This window comes from Kogia breviceps, chromosome 1 (assembly GCF_026419965.1).
Source record: "Kogia breviceps isolate mKogBre1 chromosome 1, mKogBre1 haplotype 1, whole genome shotgun sequence".
In the NCBI taxonomy this organism is placed as follows: Eukaryota; Metazoa; Chordata; class Mammalia; order Artiodactyla; family Physeteridae; genus Kogia; species Kogia breviceps.
Window position 1 is genome coordinate 33,503,159 of NC_081310.1, and position 22,190 is coordinate 33,525,348.

Genomic DNA, 22,190 nt, shown 5'->3' on the forward strand with positions numbered 1-22,190 from the left:
TGAAGCTCATAGATCACCAAACAAACAAAACCTAAACAGATCCTGTCCAAGAGATATAACAAAACTCAAAAATCAAAGACAAAGAGAGAAACTTAAGAGCAGCAAGAGTCAAAAAAGGTTGTAACTTACAAGGGGGCCCCCATAAAGCTATTAATGAAGTTCTCAGCAGAAAACTTATAGGCCAGGAGAGAGTGAGGTGACTCAAAGTGCTGAAAGAAAGAAAGAAAAAAAAACAAACCTGTCAATCATAAATACAGTATCTGGCAAAGTTGTCCTTCAGAAATAAAGGAGAGCTAAAAACTTTTCCAGACAAACAAAAGCTGAGGGAGTCATCACCCCTAGACCTGCCTTACAATGCTGAAAGGAGTTCTTCAGGCTGAAATGAAAGAATGCTAAGTAGTAATATGAAAATATACAACACATGGGGTAAGGCAAGTATGTAGTCAGATTCTGAATGCTCTAAGATTGTAACATGGTGGTGTATTAACCACTTAACTGTAGTAGAAAGGTTAATAAACAAGAATATTAAAAATAACTAACTTAAGACATCAAAAACAAAAAAGGGGAGAGTCAAAGGGTAGAGTTTTTGTATGCAATCAAAGTTAAGTTGTTACTAGTGTAAAATTGACTGTCATATATTTAAGTGTTTATGTAATACTCATGGTAACCAAAAAGCAAAAGCCTACGGTCCACTCACAAAAAACAAAGAGAAGGGAATCAAAGCACACCACTATGGAAAAATCATCAACACACACATAAAGTCAGCAAAAGAGGGAGAAAGGAACACAGGAACTACAAAACAGTCAGAAAACAATAAGATGCCATTAGTAAGTCCTTATCCATGAATAATTACTCTATATGTAAATGAACTGAATACTCAAAACAAAACGCATAGAGAGGCTGGATGGATTAAAAAAGAAAGATCGAACTATATTCTGCCTACAAGAGACTCACTTTAACTTTAAGGACATATAAAGGCTCAGAGTGAAGGGATGGAAAATAATATTTCATGCAATTAGAAGTGAAAGAGAGAAGAGCTAGCAATATCTATTCAGAAAAAAATAGATTTTACACCAAAAACTGTAACAAAAAACAAAGATCATTATATAATGATAAAGGGGTTAATTCATCAAGGGGATATAATAATCACAAATATATATACACCAAACATCAAAACACCTAAATATATTAAGCACATGCCAACAGATCTGAAGGGAGAAACAGACAAAAATATAATAGTAGGGGATATCAATACTCCACTTTCAACAATGGACAAATCATTCAGAGAGTAAGTCAATAATAAAACATTGGAGTTGAACTATACTTTAGACCAAATGAACCTAAGAGACATATACAAAACATTCCCTCCAACAGAAGCAGAATACACATTCTTTTCAACACACAGGGTAACTTCTCCAGGATAGATCATATAATAGGTACTAAAATAGGACTTAGAAAATTTAAGAAAGTTGAAATCATACCAAATATCTTTTCTGACCACAATAGTATGAAACCAAAAATCAGTAACAGGAGGAAAACTGGAAAATCCATAAATACTTAGAAATTAAACACTCCTGAACAACCAATGGGTCAAAGAAGAAATCAAAAGGAAAATCAAAAGATATCTTGAAACAAATGAATATGGAAACACATATATTAAAATTGATGGGGGAAGTCTGGAAAGTGTTTGGGACTTGCCTTAGGTGATATCTATTTCCCTGACCCACTCCGTTCACCACCAGTCATGGGTAGGTTCATGTCCTTTATGGTTCTTTATTATCCTCTAACCCCTAGTGTCTACACTCAGCATTTTGCATCCTACTCGTGTAAGTGACTATCTCTCCCTTTAGACACCAGGCAAAGTTTTCTTGTATTGGCTCTCCAGCTCAGGGTCTGGTATAACTTCTAAGTTCAATAAATGCTTGTTGAATAACTGCAAAAAAAAAAAAAAAAAAAAAAAAAGCTTATGGGATGCAGCAAAAATAGATCTAAGAGGGAAACTCATAGTGATAAGTGCCTACATTAAGAAATGAGAAATACCTCAAAATGAACAACCTAACTTCTCATCTCAAGAAACTCAAGGAACTAAAAATTGACTAAATCCAAAGTCAGCAGAAGTAAGAAAATAACAAAGGTCAGAGCAGAAATAAATAAAATAGAGACCACAAAAACAATAAAAAGATAAATGAAATCAAAAGCAGCTGGTTTTTTGAAATGATAAACAAAACTGACAAACCTTTAGCTAGACTACTTAAAAAAAATGTGAGAAGACTCAAAATCAGAAATGAAAGAGGAAACATTGCAACTGATACCAAAGAAATAAAGAATCATAAGAGACTATTGTAAAATCATACACAACAAACTGGACAACCTAGAAGTACTGGATAAATTCCTAGAAATATGAAAGCTATGAAGAATGAATTATGAAGAAATAGAAAATCTGAACAGACCAATAATGAGGAGGTTGAATCAGCAACTAAAACTCTCCCAAAGAAGAAAATCCTAGGACCAGATGGTTTCCCTGGTGAAGTCTACCAAATATTTAAAGAAGCATTAACATCAATCCTTCTCAAATTCTTCCAAAAAATCGAAGAGGAATAGGAATGAATGCTTCCAAACTCATTCTATGAGGCCAGCATCACCCTGATACAAAACCCAGATAGAGACACCATGATTAAAAAAAAATTACAGGACAATATCACTGATTAACATAGATGCAAAAATCCTCAACAAAATATTAGCAAACCAAATTCAACAATATATTTAAAAGGATCATACACCATAATCAAGCAAGATTTATGCCAAGGATGCAAGTATAATGCAAGTTTAATATCTGCAAATCAATGTGATACAATACATAAACTGAAGAATAAAAATCATATAAACATCTCAATAGATGCAGAAAAAGTTTCTGACAAAATTCAACATCATAAAAACTCTCAACAAAGTGGGTGTAGAGAATACATACCTCAACTAATAAATGTCATATATGACAAACCTACAACCAATATCATACTCAATGGTGAAAAATCTGAAAGCATTTCCTCCATGATTGGGAACAAGATATGATGCCCACTCTCACCATTTTTACTCAACAGAGTATTGGAAATCCTAACCACAGCAATCAGGCAAGAAAAAGAAATAAAAGGAATCCAAATTAGAAAGGAAGAATTAAAACTGTCACTATTTGCAGATGACATGATACTATACATAGAAAATCCTGAACACCACTGAAAAACTAGTAAAATGAATTTAGTAAAGTTGCAGGATAAAAAAAATCAATATATAGAAATCTGTTGCCTTTTTATACACCAATAATGAACTATCAGAAAGAGAAAATAGGGCTTCCCTGGTGGTGCAGTGGTTGAGAGTCCGCCTGCCGATGCAGAGGACACGGGTTCATGCCCTGGTCCGGGAAGATCACACATGCCACGGAGTGGCCGGGCCCGTGAGCCATGGCCGCTGAGCCTGTGCCTGTGCTCCGCAGCGGGAGAGGCCACAGCGGTGAGAGGCCCGCGTACCACAAAAAAAAAAAAAAAAAAAAGAGAAAGAGAAAATAAGAAAATAATCCCATTTACAATCACATCAAAAGTAATACAATACCTAGGAATAAACCTAACCAAGGAGGTAAAAGATTCATACTCAAAAAACTATAAGACATTGATTTTAAAAAATCTGAAAATGACCAAAAAATGGAACATGCTCATGGATTGAAGAATATTGTTTAAATGTCCACACTACACAAAGCAATCTACAGATTTAATGTAATTCCTATCAAAATTTCAATAGCACTTTTCACAGAAATAGAACAAATAATCCTAAAATTTTATGGAACCACAGAAGACCCCCAGGTGGTCAAAGTAATCTTAAGAACAACAAAGCTGGTGGCATCATATGTCCTGATTTCAAACTACAGTACAAAACTATAGTAATCAAAATAGTATGGTTTTGGCATAAAAACAGACATACAGATCAATGGAGCAGAATACAGAACCCAGAAATAAACCCATGCATATATGGTCAGTTAATTTACAACAAAGGAGCCAAGAATACACAACAGGAAAAAGATAGTATTTCTGTAACAAACAGTATTGGGAAAACTGGACAGCCACATGCAAAACAATGAAACTGGACACTATCCTATACCATACACAAAAATTAATGCAACATGATTTAAAGACTTAATCCATAAAACTCCTAGAAGAAGACACAGGCAGTAAGCTCCTTGCTATAGATCCTGGCAATGATTTTTTGGATCTGACAGCTAAAGCAAAGGCAACAAAAGGTTAACTAGTGGAACTACATGAAACTAAAAAGCTTTTGCACAGCAGGACTTCCCTGGCGTCCAATGGCTAAGACTCTGTGCTTCCACTGCAGGATTCAATCCCTGGTTGGGGAACTAAGATCCTGCATGCCATGCAGGCCATGTGGCCAAAAAAAAAAAAATCTTTTGCACAGCAAATGAAACCATTAACAAAATGAAAAGGCAGCCTACTGAGCAGGTGATGTTTGCAAATGATACATCCAATAAGGGGGTAATATCCAAAATATATAAAGAACTCACACAACTCAACAACTAAAAAACAACTGAAATAAAATACAAAATAAAATGCAAAATTAATACACAGAAATCTGCATTCCTATACACTAACAATGAAAGATCAGAAAGAGAGATTAAGGAAACAATTCCATTTACCACTGCATCAAAAAGAATAAAATATCTAGGAATAAACCTACCTAAGGAGGCAAAACACCTGTATTCAGAAAACTATAAGATACTGATGAAAGAAACAAAAGATGACACAAACAGATGAAGAGATATACCATGTTCTTGAACTGGAAGAATTAATATTGAGAAAATGACTATGCTACCCAAAGCAATCTACAAATTAAATGCAATCCCTATCAAATTACCAATGGCATTTTTCACAGAATTAGAACAAAAAACTACAATTTGTATGGAAACACAAAAGACCACGGATAGCCAAAGCAATCCTGAGAAAGAAAAATGGAGCTGGCAGGGGACTCCCTGAAATACAGATCGATGGAACAGGATAGAAAGCCCAGAGATAAACCCATGCATATATGGACACCTAATTTACAACAAAGGAGGCAAGAACATACAATGGAGAAAAGACAGCCACTTCAATAAATGGTGCTGGGAAAACTAGACAGCTACATGTAAAAGAATGACATTAGAACACACCCTAACACCATACACAAAAATAAATTCAAAATGGATTAAAGACCTAAATGTAAGGCTGGGTACTATAAAATTTTTAGAGGAAAACATACGGAAAATACTCTTTGATATAAATCACAGCAAGATCTTTTTCAATGCACCTCCTAGAGTATGAAAATAAAACAAAAAATTAAAAAATGGGACCTAAGGAAACTTTAAAGCTTTTGCACAGCAAAGGAAACCATAAACAGGATGAAAAGACAACCCTCAGAATGGGAGAAAATATTTGAAAACAAAGCAAACAACAAGGGATTCATTTCCAAAATTTACAAGCAGCTCATGCAGCTCAATATTGAAAAAACCCCAGCAACCCAATCAAAAAATGGGAAGATATAAACAGACATTTATCTAAAGACATACAGATGGTTAAAAAGCACTTGAAAAGATGCTCAACATCACTAATTATTAGAGAAATGCAAATCAAAACTCCAGTGAGGTATCACCTCACACCAGTCAGAATGGCCATCATCAACAAATCTAGAAACAATAAATGCTGGAGAGGGTGTGGAGAAAAGGGAACCCTCCTACACTGTTGGTGGGAATGCAAACTGGTATAGCCATTATGGAGAACAGTATGGAGGTTCCTTAGAAAACTGAAAATAGAGCTACCATATAATCCAGCAATCTCACACCTGGGCATATATCCAGAGAAAACCATATTCGAAAAGATACACGCACCCCAATGTTCACCGCAGCACTATTCACAATAGTCAGGACATGGAAGCAACCTAAATATTCATCAACAGAGGAATGGATAAACAAGATGTGGTACATATATACAATGGAATATTAGCCATAAAAAAAGAACAAAATAATGCCATTTGCAGCAACATGGATGGACACTTATACTGAGAGAGATTCTCATACTGAGTGAAGTAAGTCAGAAAGAGAAAGACAAATACCATATGATATCTCTTATATGTGGAATCTAAAAAAAAGGCTACAAATGAACTTATCTACAAAACCAAAACAGTGTTACAGACGTAGAAAATAAACTTATCGTTACCGGGTGGTAATGGGGGGAGGGATAAATTTGAAGATCAGGATTGACAGATACACACTACTATATATAAAATAGATAACTACAGTAAGTCCTCTACATACGAACAAGCTCAGTTCCAAGAGTGCATTTGTAAGTCCAATTTATTCTTGAGTCCAACAAAGTTAGCCTAGGTACCCAACTAACACAATTGGCTATACAGTACTGTACTGTAATAGGTTTATAATACTTTTCACACAATAATACATCAAAAACAAACACACACAAAAAATAAACAAAACATTTTTAATCTTACAGTACAGTACCTTGAAAAGTACAGTAGTACAGTACAACAGTTGGCATACAGGGGCTGGCATTACTGACTGGAGGAGCGAGAGGAGGTGGGAGATGGTAGAGCTGAAGGACTGTCAGCAATAAGAGATGGCGGGCAAGCTGCAATTTCACTCATGCCTGACGTTGATGGCTCAGGTTCTGGTTCCTTGCTGGATTCAATTCTATCTACCCTCTTGAAAAAAAAAAAAATCCAGTTTTTTTCATGTCTGGGTAGTAGCTAATTTTTTCTCATCATAGATGACATGGCAGCACTGGATTGCATTCTGAACGGCTGCTGTAACCTTCATATACCATTCTACATTCGGGTCCTGTGCCTCCTCAAATAAAGAAAATCCTCTTGCCATGTCCTGCATCGTGAATCTCTTCAGTTCTTCAGTTACTTCTTACTTCTGTCTCTCTTTGTCCTTTCTTTGGGTCTCTAATTCCATCACTATCGCTTGGCACTACTTAGCAGTACCAGCTACATTACCGCTGCTTTTACACTTGCTTCCAGACATCCTGGGCTTGAAATAAAGATACTGTACTACTGTACTCTGTACAGTATTGTACACTAAAGTACACAAAAGCACAACCAATTGTAGAGGATGCATGCATGTGACAACGTATGCCAGATACGCGAACTAACTTACATGATTGGACATGCGAATACAGTTGGAATCTCTGAAAGTTCGCAACTTGAATGTTTGTATGTAGGGGACTTGCTGTAATAAGGACCTACTGTATAGTACAGGGAACTCTAATTCAGTACTCTGTAATGGGCTATATGGGAAAAGAATCTAAAAAAAGAGTGGATTGTATAATAGATTCACTTTGCTGTACAACTAAAACTAACACATTGTAGGGGCTTCCCTGGTGGTACAGTGGTTGAGAGTCCGCCTGCCGATGCAGGGGACACGGGTTCGTGCCCCGGTCCGGGAGGATCCCACATGCCGCGGAGCAGCTGGGCCTGTGAGCCAAGGCCGCTGAGCCTGCGCGTCCAGAGCCTGTGCTCCGCAACGGGAGAGGCCACAACAGTGAGAGGCCCATGTACCGCAAAAAAAAAAAAAAAACTAACACATTGCAAATCAATTATACTCCAATAAAAAGTAAAAAAAAAAAAAAAAAAAAATGGCGGAGAATCTGAATACATGCTTTTCTGTAGAAGACATACAGATGGACAACAGATACATGAAAAGATGCTCAACAACTGCATAATGGAATATTACTCAATCATAAAAAGAAGAAATCTTGCCATTTATAACAACATGGATAAATCTAGTATTACACTAGTGAAATAAGTCAGACAGAGAAAGAGAAATACCACATGATCTCTGCATAATGGAATATTACTCAATCATAAAAAGAAGAAATCTTGCCATTTATAACAACATGGATAAATCTAGTATTACACTAGTGAAATAAGTCAGACAGAGAAAGAGAAATACCACATGATCTCACCCACATGTGGACTCTTTACAAACAAATGGAACAAACAAAACAAAATAGAAACAGGTTAATAGATACACAGAGCAAACGGGCGGTTGTCAGAAGTGGTGGGGGTTGGGTGAAATAGGTGAAGAGGATTAAGAGGTACAAACCTCCATTTATATAATAAATGAATCATGATGATGTATAAGGAATATATATATATATATATATAAGCATAAGGAATATGGTCAAAAATATAATTAGTTTGCATGGGGACAGATGGTTACTAGATTTATCATGGTGATAATTTCACAATGTATGCAAATGTCAAATCACTACATAGTAGTACTCTGAAACTAACATAATGGGTAAGTCAACTGTATTTCAATATTTTAAAAAAGCATTGAATATGGCTGTGGAAGAAAACTGAAAAGATAATTGACAGGAGCTGAGCTCTGAGGCCAATTGACAGGAGCTGAGCTCTGAGGCCAGGTGTTGGGTTAATCTTCCACATGGATGTTATGGTAAGAAATGGGATGAAGAGAAGGACTATGATCATGGTTTCCAAGTCTTCAGTGAATAAAGGAATGTGACCAGAAAGTCAATAGATGACAGAAGCAACAACTTCCAAGCATTTATCTTCCAAGTTTCAACAACTTCCTGCACATTCATGAAGAAAGAGCTGCCCTTCAAAATGTCATGATATTTCTACTTTGATCCTGAAATCAATAAAGGCCACTAGATAGCGAGTAAAATATCCCTCTGGAAAATCAAATGAATGAAAAACTTCATTAAATTTGAAGAGCCATTTTTACTTTTTGTGTATGAAAATGACTCAATTCAATCTGGCAATGGGGTAAAGGTTTCAAAGTATGAAAGCAGATGAGAGTAGATATTCACTTGACAAAATAATTCAGATACCCTTAAATAAGATCCTTTGCATAAAATATTTTACGAACACATTTTTCATGTGTTCACATTTTTCATAAAATACAGCATACCTATGTTAGGTTATTTTGGCTTGTCATACTCACCAGTCCAAGAACAAATATATTCTGCATGATTTTTCCAGATAATTTACCACTTCTTTGGTGACTCTTTCATGTTCCTAATGGCTCAGCAGGAAAACTGCCCAGCTACTCAACAGTGAAATTCTTCAGCAGGTGCAGTTAAAATCTCTTCCAGAGGCAAATCTAGAACAGATTTTCTGCCTAAATGAATGTATTTTCTGCAGGTGATTGTGTGGTAAGCGAATACTTCTGTAATTGTAAAGAAATCTGTTGTGACAATTTTACCATTCTATATAGTAGCGTCCAACATTTTTCAAGCACCCTTATGAGTAGAATATGTACATACATCAAAATATGTATCTATCTTATTATTTAAATGTACTCTAATTAGTCCACACATTAAATATATCAAACTTTATTTTTTCTTATGTTTCATAGGGTAAATAAATATAAATGGAAAGTCTAATAACCCCCCCCACACACACACACACAATGTATTGTCTTGTGCACCTCCCCCTCTTTGGAGACCACTTCTGGACAGACTGGAAGAAATTCCATTCATACATATGACTGTTTCCTTCCAGCTATGAGACAACAGAGAGGTAGAATCTCTGCCAATAGCAGATATCAATGATGAAAGTTATGTCAATATACAACATATACAGTTGACCCTTGGACAAGGGTTTGAACTGCTCAGGTCCACTAATATGCAGATTTTTTTCAACAGTAAATACCACACTACTACACAACTTGCAATTGGTTGAATCTGTGGATTCAGAACATGGATATGGAGGAACCACAGATATAGGAGGATGACTATAAGTTACACATGGAATTTTGACTGCTCAGAGGCTTGGTGCCCCTCCACTCATTGTTCAAGGGTCAACTGTATGGTTACAAAGTGATCTAATGATCACTGTTAGGCTGAATCTTCTTTTGAATCAACTTAAAAAGTAGTTCTACATCTTAGAAAAGTATTAAGAAAAAAAGGACCCATTTTGTAGATAAAATACATTCAAACAATAAATTAGTACCAGTTGTTAAGTAGGTGTAAAAATATAGCCAGTGTATTCATTAATTCATCAAATATTAATTGCATGGCCATTATGTACCTGGTTTTCTTCCAAGTGCTAGTTATATTGACGTGTACTGTAACCGAGGCTCTCACTTCTTTTTTTATGTGGGAATTACTAAGCAGTGAAGAGATAAATTTCTAAATTATTTTAATATAACACATGAACAGATTGGCACACCCGGCAGTTAAAAATGAGATTGCTATTTAATTATCAATTCTGCCTCCTAGAGCTAAACCATTAAGTTCCTCAAAGATAAGGACTGTATTTGTTTATTAATATAAACCTGGTAGCACCTAGCATAGTGGCTGGCATGTAGTAAACATTCAATATCTATTTACTGGAAAGGTGGGAGAAAAGGGAGAAAGAGAGAGGAAGAAGGATAAAATGAACTAAAGTCTGAGACCAAACTGAATGAGCCATTTTATTGTCCCTAAAGTTTGACTGTAACTACTAATGGTATTTCTTCTGACTTGAAAATACCCATCAATACCCATCAAAAGCATATGGTTGTGAACAGGGAACTAAACTCAATATTTTGTAATAAACTATAAGGGAAAAGAATCAGATAAAGAAGAGGTATTTATATATGTGTATAACTGAATCACTCTGCTGTACACCTAAAACTAAGACATTGTAAATCAACTATATTTCAATAAAATTAAGAAAAAATAAAAACACCCCCAAATTAAACTAAATTTTAAAAACACATATGGTCCCACTTGAAATCCTGTACCTATACTTAGAAACAGTACATAATTCAGGACCCTGAGACTAAAGAGGAGAAATCAGTCCTGAATCAGTCACAACTGCTCATTTAAAAGTTCATTTTACTTTCAGGTTTTATGATAAAATAAAATGTATTTTCTTATTATAAACGTAATATAAATACTTTAAAGAAAATTTGTAAAATATAGGAAAGTAGAATTGAACATTATTATAATCCTACCACCCAGACAGCCACTGTTAACATTTTATATGTTAAATTAGTACCAAAATTTAAAATCCCTGTGATACAACTTTGTATTGATATAATGAAGTAAGGGGCTCATAAATAACCAGAATGAAAAAAATATAGTGGAGTAATTCTAACTATGCTAATGATGCAAGACTTAGGACTCTGAAAGAGATTATGAGTTCTTTAAGGAAAGATACCTTGTTCTAGTCATCTTTGTTATAGCCCAGCCATGGGACCAAGCAGTTGAGCCTTGTACATATTATACTATCCATTCCATAAATGTTCACTGAATAAATATCTAGAAAGAAAGGGAATCAGCAAATTTTTTATTGTCAAGATTCTTCCTTCTATGATTACTCACCTGCTCACTTTCCAACTCTTCCCCCAATGACCTTATTTTTATCATTCATTGCCCTGTACTTTAGCTACAGTAATAACAATTTGCTGCAGTCCAAAAGTGATACTGTTTTATGCATTCATAACTTTAATTCTATCATTCCCCATCTTCTTCACTTAGCTAACATCTACTCATTCCTCATAATTTAGCTCAGATGTCATGTTTTTCAAGAAGACTCCCCTGATCCCATCATCCATCCCCAGACTAAGCTAAATGCTATGATTCTGAGCTCCCATAGTACCCAATACAAACATCCAACAATGCAGTTGCCACAAAACATGGAAACTAACCACTTATATATTTGTGTCCACTCATAGAATGTAAGCTCTTTGAAGCTTCTTTCTTTATAGTCACAAATACCAGCACAGGTTCAATGAATATTTATTGAATGAATGAAAGAATGAACAAACTCATCTCATTCATTTTTTGTCATAGTTTCTCTCTAATTTACCTCTGTTTGGTCATCTGGTCACCCACAATTTTAATTATCTTAAAAAACAAATGAACAAAACCCCCTCTTGGTCATAAAACACAAATCAAAAATTAAAAATGGCAAACACTGAGTTCTGCTTATTCATCTAGCCAAAAAGTATTCCTTCTTAATATCTTACAATTAATATTCAATAAACAATTAATATCACCACCACTTTCTCCTAATGTCCTCTAAAGCAGAATCACATTTTAATAATCACTTTTTCACAATCACACATATTACTTACTTCTATTCTTCTTTCTTCCTGAAAAGATATAAAGTAGGTCCTGCCAACTCTTTCTCTACTAATGTCATCAGGTCTGCTCCTTTCCTTTTCTATAGCCCCTGCCTTTAATCTCTTCCAATTTAGTTTGCTCTAGTTTCATCAAAGGAATAATTTAGTATATCCAAAATTAAACTACATACAAGGAATTCCAATTTTCTACTATATAGTATTCTAATTATACAGAATCCACAATTTTTAACCTGGCTTTTAAAGCTATGCATCCCATACTCATCTCTACCAGTATTCCCTACCTTGTTGCCTCTCAGAAAACATATTTCCTTGTGTTAATAGGTATGCATTTCCCATTGAAGCCAAGCAAATATTCTTGCTGTATACCACAGTAAATCTTCAAATTCTTTCATTGTTACCTTTGTACATAGTTTTACAGCTTTCCCTATTCTCTTCATGCCTTGATTCATCTTTAAAATCCCTGTTTACATCTCTCTTCATCTTACAAAGATTCTTTAATTACCTTCAGGTCATACTAATTGCTCCCTTAATAAACAACCCTTCACCATTTGTATTTTACCTGAACTAACAATATTCTGGACCTTACTAGTATGTTGCTCTGTAAGTGTTTGGAAAGATCTTTATGTATGCGCTTTTTTTTTGTAAATTTATTTTATTTATTTACTTTTGGCTGCATTGGGTCTTCGTTGCTGTGCGCAGGCTTTCTCTAGTTGTGGCGAGCGGGGCTACTCTTCGTTGTGGTGTGTGGGCTTCTCATTGCAGTGGCTTCTCTTGTTGCAGAGCACAGGCCCTAGGCACGCGGGCTTCAGTAGTTGTGGCACATGGGCTCTAGAGCGCAGGCTCAGTAGTTGGGGCACGTGGGCTTAGCTGCTTCACAGCATGTGGGCTCTTCCTGGGCCAGGGCTCGAACCCGTGTGCAGGCAGATTCTTAAACACTGCACCACCAGGGAAGCCCTGTATGCACTTTTTGATCGTTTAGAACAGGTGTATTGTTTTTTCTTACAGGGATTAATCTAGCAGCACTCTCATACAAGCTGGCTTCTTAATAGATGCTGCTAATTTTTTATCTTACATTTAAGGGAACTCAATAAAATTGTCTGAATTAAATTAAAGTGAATTGGCTGTTCTTCATCAATAAACTTTACAAGTGATAGTGAAATAAAGGGTAAATTTAAATTATAGTTAGTGTTTAAAATTGGTAATACTTCCTATAATCCTACCTAGCTTACAACATTTGCATGGAGCTTTTGCATATGTATTCAAATGTTACTTCTGCTTTTCAGTCCCATCCTCATCTCCATTCCCCTCACCACCAAATGTCCACGTGAAGAAAACCTGAAGCAAACTGAAAGGCATACTAGAGAATATCACTTTTAACATAAGCCCCACTGTTCATATTTATTTACATATCTGGTATGAAGCCACCATACCAATATTCTTCACATTGAGAGCTTTATTTATGGCCTCCTTATGTCAAAGGATAATTAATACTTTGGACAACTTCCATCACAGAGCTTAACAAATTTACTTACCTACACAATTTAGCAACAAGAAACAATAAAAGAAAATGCCACAGTGTTTCTGCCCATTCTATATTGTCACTAGGCTAATAAAAATTCACTTTTGTGGGAATACTGTATAAGAAATAAATGACGTAAAATGTGATTTTGAATAAAAATTTGTATCTATTACGTTCATTTTGTATTATTTCTTGTAAAGAACTAAAACTATCAAAAACCTGTTAAGATATGTAGTTAATGGATAAAACAAACTTACTTAATATTTTAAACAATAACTTACAGGATCAGCAGGTCCACAGAATTCTCGAAATGTCACTGTAGGATTCGTCTGTTGAATCTCCATTGCTACACAAGGGCCAGAATACATTTCTGTCACCATTTCCTATAATATGGAATATAAAATAATATTAACAAACAAGTAGAATTTAACAATCTTTTACTCCTCCTCTTTTAATTGTACCACTATTCTACTGAACTCAAAATGTTAGAGTTATGTTTGACATCTTCTCTACCTGTACCCTCTATGCCAAGCAGTTCCCACATTTTGTCCATTTTTCCTGCAAAAATATATTTTAGATATGTTCCCTTTTCTCCATTCCTACCACTACCACTTTTAGTTTAATGCTTTACCACTTGACATGTTCACTATTTGAAATTAGCTTCTAGTACATCTTCCTTTTAAAAGGCTCTCTCCCCTTGAACACAGTACTGTCAAACGAACACTTCTAAAGATATAAATTCCAAAGTGTTTATCACAAAGAAACTTATAAAGGAAGAACAGGCACCATATTTATTCTCTCACATTAAACATCTAGAAACTAAATATATATATATATATATACATACATATATATATAAAACAACAGTTTTCAGATACTGGATGACAGACAGCACAGTACTATGATCCCCTAAAGGAGGAAAACAAAAGCTGTATAACAGCCCCATCTTACTGCCTGAAGGGTTCCAGACAGTGGGATAGGTAGAGGAAACACAAAAGGGCCCAACATTCTCACTGAGTAGAAGAGACAAAGATTTTAGGGAGTTTTAGGGAGACCAATGAGGCTAGAATTTGCAGGACAGAATACTGCAGGAGGTGGGAGAGCTACAGGAGAGTAAGCTACTGGGATCTGCAGAGAAGTTCACTTGAGTCTTTGACTAAGAGTCTGTGTATGTATAAAGGATACTACCCAAGGCTGAAAAAAGTACTACCATAAAGCAGTAAATGAAACAATTCACAAAGATAGCACAAGGCTGAGAAGAGTTTGTGCTTCTACTAGCCAGAGTGGAAAGCCCTCATGTGATACACAGGGTATCAGGTAGAGTCCTCAGAATGGTACTGCATCATAGTAATTGGCCTAAAGTTGCTTTAGATACGGAATGCTCTATACCTATCCTATAAGTCTCAGAAAGGTCCAAATGATCCCAAGTAACTTGACTGAGTGCCAGAACAAAGTCAAACATTCTTCAAAGGAATACAACAATACCATGTAACACTGTAAGTTTCACAACATCAGCATATAGTAAAAACTACCAGGCATGCAAAGAAGTAGGAAAATATGAACCATCACCAGAAGGAAATAAATAGACACAGACCCAGCAATGACAGAAATGATGGATGTAATTACACAAGAATTTTAAAACAGTCACTATAAATAGGTTCCATATGCTCAAAATATAGAAGGAAACGTGGACATAATGCACAGAAAACATAAGATATTAAAAAGATCCCAGTAGAACTCCTAGAGATGAAAATTACATCTGAACTTAAAAATACACTTTATGGGATAAACAGGATAAGACTTTGTGGAAGATTAATGAATTTGAAGGCATGCAATAGAAACTATTAAAAAGAAAGCATGGAGAGAAAGAAAAATAAAGAAAAATGTAAAAACTAAAAAAAAAAAGACTTATGGGACAATGACAAGCTGTGTAATTGGAGCCCCAAAAGAAGAAAGGGTGATAAACATAAATATATTTCAAGAATTAATTGCTAAAAAGAGTTCAAATTTGATGAAACCTACAAACCCACATATCCAACAAAATCAAAGAAGAATAAATGGAAAGAAAAATAAAGTAGGGCACATCATAATCAAATTGGCTATAAAACAAAAACAACAACAAACAAAACAACCCAGTGATAAACAGTGAAAACAAAAACAAAAACCTTAGAAACATCCAAAAAAAGAAACATAGCAGTAGAACAAAGATAAGGATAAAAACAAAAACAACAACCTATCTAGAATTCTATAACCGGTTGAGAAAACATTTGGAAAATAATTTCCAAAATGAATGAAAAATAAAGACTTTTTCAGAGTATAGGTCTTTAATCTCCTTGGTTAAGTTTATTCCTAGGTATTTTATTCTTTTTGATGCAACTTTAAATGGTGATTGTTTTCTTGCTTTCTCTTTCTGATAGTTCATTATGAGTGTATAGAAAAGCAACACATTTCTATACATTAATCTTATATCCTGCAACTTTACTGAATTCACTTATTAATTCTAATAGGTTTTTTTGGTGGAGACTTTAGAATTTTCTCTATATAGTACCATATCATCTGCAAATCATGACAGTTTTATTTCTTCCCTTCCAATTTGGATGCCTTGATTTCCTTTTCTTGTCTGATTACTGTGACTAGGACTTCTAATACTGTTAAATAAAAGTTGGGAGAGTGGGCATCCTTGTCTTGGAAGTGAAAGACCTATACTATGAAAACCATAAAATACTGATGAAGGAAATTAAAGACAATACAAAGAAATGGAAAGACTGCAGAAATTAATATTATTAAAATGGCTATATTATCCAAAGCAATCCATAGATTTAATGAAATCCCTTTCAAAAGAGCCATAAAATTTTGCACAGAATTCAAACAAATAATCCTATAATTTATATGGAACCACAAAGGACCCTGAATTGCCAAAGCAATCTTCAGGAAAAAAAAGAACAAAGCTGGAGGTATCACACTCTCTAACTTCAGACTATACAACAAAACTACGGTAGTCAAAATAACATGGTACTGACACAAAAACAGACACATAGATCAAGGGAACAGAATAGAGAGCCCAGAATAAACCCACACACTTATGGTCACTCTACAACAAAGGAGGCAAGAATATACAATGGAGAAAAGACAGTCCCTTTAACAAGTGGTGCTGGGAAAACTGTATAGCTACATGTAAAAGAGTGAAATTAGAACATTTCCTCATACCATATACAAAAATATACTCAAAATGGATTAAAGGCCTAAATGTAAGACCTGAAACCAAAAATTTCTAGAAGAAAACATAGGCAGAACACTTTAACATAAATCACAGCAATATTTTTTTTGGATCTGTCTCCTATGGCAAAAGAAATAAAAGCAAAAATAAATATATGGGACCTATTAAACTTAAAAGCTTTTATACAGCAAAGGGCACCATTGACAAAATGAAAAGACAACCTACTGAATGGGAGAAAATATTTGCAAATGCTATGACCAATAAGGGGTTAATATCAAAAAATAAATAAAAAGCTCATACAATTCGATATCAAAAAAACAACTCAGTTAAAGAACTGAATAGACATTTTTCCAAAGAAGACCTACAGATGGCCAACAGGCACATGAAAAGATGCTCAACACTGCTAATCATCAGAGAAATGCAAATCAAAACCACAATGAGATATCACCTCACACCTGCCAAAATAACTATTATCAAAAAGTCTACAAACAACAAACACTGGTGAGGATGTGGAGAAAAGGGAACCTAAGTACACTCTCAGTGGGAATTAGTGCAGCCACTATGGAAAACAGTATGGAAGTTCCTCAAAATACTAAGAATAGAACTACCATATGATCCAGCAATTCCACTGCTGGGTATATGTCTGAAGAAAATGGAAACACTAATTCAAAAGGATACATGCATTCCAATAGCAGCATTATTTACAAGAGCCAAGATATGGAAGCAATCTAAGTACCTAACAACAGATGAATGGATAAGATGTGGTATATATACATACAATGGAATACTACCCAGTCATAAAAAAGAATGAAATTCTGCCATTGGCAACAATGTGCATGGACCTAGAGGCTTAGTGAAGTAGGTCACAGAAAGACAAATACTCTATATGTTATCATTTATATGCAGAATCTTAAAAATAAAACAAACACATGTATATAACAAAAGAGAAACAGAATCACAGATGTAGAGGACAAACTAATGGTTACCAGTAAGGAGAGGGAAAGGAGTAGGGGCAAGATAGGGGTATGGGATTAAGAGATACAAACTGGCATGAATAAAACAAGAAACAAGGATATATTCTCAGGGAAATACAGCCATTATTTTTAATAACTTTAAATGGAATATAATCTATAAAAATATTGAATCACTGTGTTGTACACCTGAAACTAATATTGTAAATCATTGATCTTTCAATTAAAAAAAGACTTTTTCAGACAAACAAAATCTGAGAGAATTCACCACCACCAGCCATATACCATAGAAAATGTTAAAAGAAGTACTTCAGACAGAAGAAAAATACTGCCAGACAAAAATATGGATCTATACAAAACAATGGTAAACATGTGGGTAAATATAAAACATATTTCACAGCAACTAAAAAAGAAAAAAATGTAATTGATTATTTAAAGCAAAAATATTAAAAATGTATTGCAGAGTTTATAACATACATAGATGTAAAATGTATGACAACAGCATGCAGAATAGGAGAAGAAATGGAAGTCTACTGTTTTAGGGTTCTTAACTCTATATGTGAAGTGGTTTAATGAAAAACATGGTCAAAGAAAAGTGCCTCTCACAGTGTCTGAAACATTCAATGAATGGAACAGTTCAGGCAGAAGTGAAAATACATATAAAGCCTGGAGGAAAAAGTACAGTTGGGGTACATGAAGATCAGTAAAGGAGCCATGATATCAGGGTCTGAATGAGACCACAGGAAAGCAGTTAAGAGATGAGGCCAGATCATGGAAGGCCATGTAAACCATTTTAATCACTTTTGAAGGTTTATGATACCTAATGCCAAAGTAAAATAAAGGCAATTTATTACAGAACAATATTTAAATATTAATCCGAACTCAGTCATCATGCCTACTAGAAATGCCAGAAGTTAAAAAAGGAGGGAGAGAACTTCATAATTAAGATGGTACACAGAACCCTACTCATTAAAATCCCTAGATGTATGCCCCTGAAGTCACTTTACTATTTCACAAAGGTCATATGAAATTGATTTTTATGGATAATTATGTTGAGTAGGATTTTCTGTCTAATGAAATTGAAGTACTGCCTACACATAAATGTCAAGAGCCAAGTTGTCAGTAGGGGTAGAAGGCATGAGCACATTATCCAAAAACAGAAGTGTAAATTTTGTCTGCCTTTCTTTCACCTGTCTCTCTTTCAGTATTAATAACAAATACCAGTAAAATGATAAACATAGAGGGCTGCACAAAATGCAAAGAAAAATGTTGAAAAAAGGACTCCATCAATAGCAAAAAGTGTTCCTTAAAAAATTGACTTGAGAATTCTGTTAACAGATTAAGAGAATTAATTAATTAAAAGAATTAACAGAATTCTCAAGTCACCTAGGTTTTTACTTAAGCAAAACACTGTCAAACAAAAAAGCACTTGTTTCCTTCCATAATAGCTCTTTAACTGTTGTCCTTAAGCAGTTTCCTTAAATAGTTGCAGTGAGATGTCTGATTTAATATCTCTCCTCACCAGGACATAAGCTCCATGAATGCAGGTAGTGTGCCTTTTTTGTTCATTTCTGTCTCCCTGGTAGCCAACACATTGTACGGCCTACAGGAGATACTCAATACATGTGTGACAAATAACTGGATCATGATAATTCTATAAGATAGGAATTATTACCTTTTTATGATCACAAATGCTAAAACAGCAAATTTAACTAAATGATCAACACAGAATCTGCTATAAAGATTCTCAGCTACAGTAATAACAATAATAGTAGTAATAATAAAAACAGCTAATATTTACTAAAGCAATAGTCTCAGTATGTGAGACTGCTTTACATGATTTATTTCATTTAATCACAATAACTTCATAAAGTAATAGCATTGTTTCTATTTTATATATGGGTAAACTAAGGCTTAAAGAAGGTAAATAACTTCCATGGTCACACAGCTGGTAGGTGTGTTTGGGATTTGAACTTTGCATCTGACTCCATAGCCAAAAAAACAACAACAAAGGAAACTGAGGTCAGGAAGCTGTAAGCTGTTGCAATGAATTTTGGGAAACAGGAAAATTTTAGTTTGAAGCAAGTAACATGGGAAAACCTAGAACTAGAGTAGAACTATTAAAAAATATCTAGTACAACAGTGTCAGTGATGCTGTACTATTTCACACTACATATTCTACATTTCACACCCTTACATCTTTAAGTTCAAAACAATAAAATGGATGGAACCACTAATATGACCTTATATATCTTATTTCTTTTATAAGAATCTGAAGACAAAGAGGGTAAAGTGCTGTACTAAAAGTCAGAGTAAGAATCAGATCACCTGTTTTTGTTTCTTTAGACTATGTTGCCTCTTAAGATTACTTTTACCTGGCCTACTTTCTAGAATGAAATAAATTTCATAAAATTAAGAGACATCCAGTATCAGCATTTAAAAACTTACCTCTTCCTTGAACTTAAAACTTGAGTCCTAAATATTAACTGTCATGAAAAATAAGAGACCCAAGAGGAAATACAACAATCACAATAGCAGGTGAGACCCAGGATTTGCTATCTGATTCTTGCTATCCCAAATTACCCAATGTAAGATATCACAATCATATGCATTTCTATTATATGAATACAGACCATCATACAACTTCCTTTGAATGAAAGAGTCAGAATCATGAAATGGGAAAAGAACTTTAAAAGAATCAGAAATTATATACCATTCATAAGAATATATTTACTTAATAAGATATTACTGGGATAAAAACACTCTTTCCCTTTGGGGAAAATTTTCAAGGAAACAACACTTCTTAGCATAAATAAAATTTTATATTATATAAATGCAGTAATACTTCAAAGATACCTGGATATTGATATATTCTGGTTCATATATATAGTGCATTCTCCCATTAAGAGACTGCTACAAACCAATAATTTGAAATACTTGTTTTAAGCTGAATAAGCCATTTTAAGCATAATCATTACTAAAAATTACTCACAAGACTAATAATTACTCTGAAATAAGGTAGTTTTTCCCCTTCCAAACAGTCCCTCTGTTCCTTCTCCTAAGTAGTTTCTTTTATTAATATTACAAGATTTAAATAGTAATTATAGAGAATATCTTACTGTGAAGATTAAACCAAAGAAAGTACATCAATATCAATCATTCTGGGCTGTCCTGACATTAAAGTATAATATTGCTATTGTTATTCAAATTCCTGATTTCTCAGGGGAAATGACAAATACACTCAGTGATGTTTTTATCTTTATCTCCAGAATCCCAAGATCAAAAAATTCTAAGAGTAAATGTATATTATATAAAAAAAATTGCATGTATGGTATTTTCAAAGCACAGTATAGTACAGAAATATAATGTGTACACATGAAACATATAATGTTATAAACCAATGTTACCTCAATAAAAAATAAATGAAAGAAAAAGATGAGGCTTTTTTTTTTTTTAAAGTTTTTTACCAAAGGGAAATATGGCCTACCACAGATATGTACATAAAACATGTGTCCTCAACTACTACTTACTACCAAATTTAATACTATCTGATGTTGTATGAGAATGTAACTCAGGATCAAGGCTACTGTAAGATATGCCTCCACGAGTCTCTTCTTCTTATATACAATAAAACTATAATATAAGGTGCATTAATAAAGGTAGTTGCTTCTAACCATATTTTTTAAAAAGTCAATCAAACACACAAAAGAAGGAAAATGTAAAAAAGGAAGACTTAAGAAATGGAAAACATCTGTCACTGGTTGAATAAATGATGTTAAGATAAGAACGGTGGGGGGACCTTCAAGATGGCAGAGGAGTAAGATGTGGAGATCACCATCCTCCCCCAAAAATACATCAAAAAAAAATCTCCATGTGGAACAACTCCTACAGAACAACTACTGAATGCTGGCAGAAGACCTCAGACTTCCCAAAAGGCAAGAAACTCATACCTGGGTAGGGCGAAAGAAAAAGCAGAGACAAAAGAATAGGGACGGGACCTGCACCTCTGGGAGGGAGCTGTGAAGGAGGAAAAGTTTCCACACATTAGCAAGCCCCTTCACTGGTGGAGATAGGGGGTGGGCTGGGGAGAAGCTTCAGAGTCACAGAGGAGAGCGCAGCAACAGGGATGCAGAGGGCGAAGCCGAGAGATTCCCACACAGAGGATCGGTGCCAACCAGCATTCAACAGGCTGAGAGGCTTGTCTGCTCACCTGCTGGGACGGATGGGGGGTGGGAGATGAGGCTCCAGCTTCAGAGGTCAGATCCCAGGGAGAGGACTGGGGTTGGTTGTGAGAACACAGCCTGAAGGGGGCTAGTGCACCACAGCTAGCCAGGA

At 34.8% G+C, this 22,190-nt stretch overlaps 1 protein-coding gene across 4 annotated transcripts in view; it reads right to left on the reverse strand.

The window, feature by feature from the left end:
• NME7 (NME/NM23 family member 7) overlaps window positions 1-22,190 on the reverse strand; it is a 255,564-nt gene that overhangs the window by 119,943 nt on the left and 113,431 nt on the right. For all 4 annotated transcript variants that reach the window (XM_059050588.2, XM_067030356.1, XM_067030365.1 and 1 more), the window contains exon 10: window positions 13,949-14,050. In XM_059050588.2, the coding sequence (XP_058906571.1) occupies window positions 13,949-14,050 (102 nt within the window). The remainder of the gene's footprint in view (window positions 1-13,948; window positions 14,051-22,190) is intronic.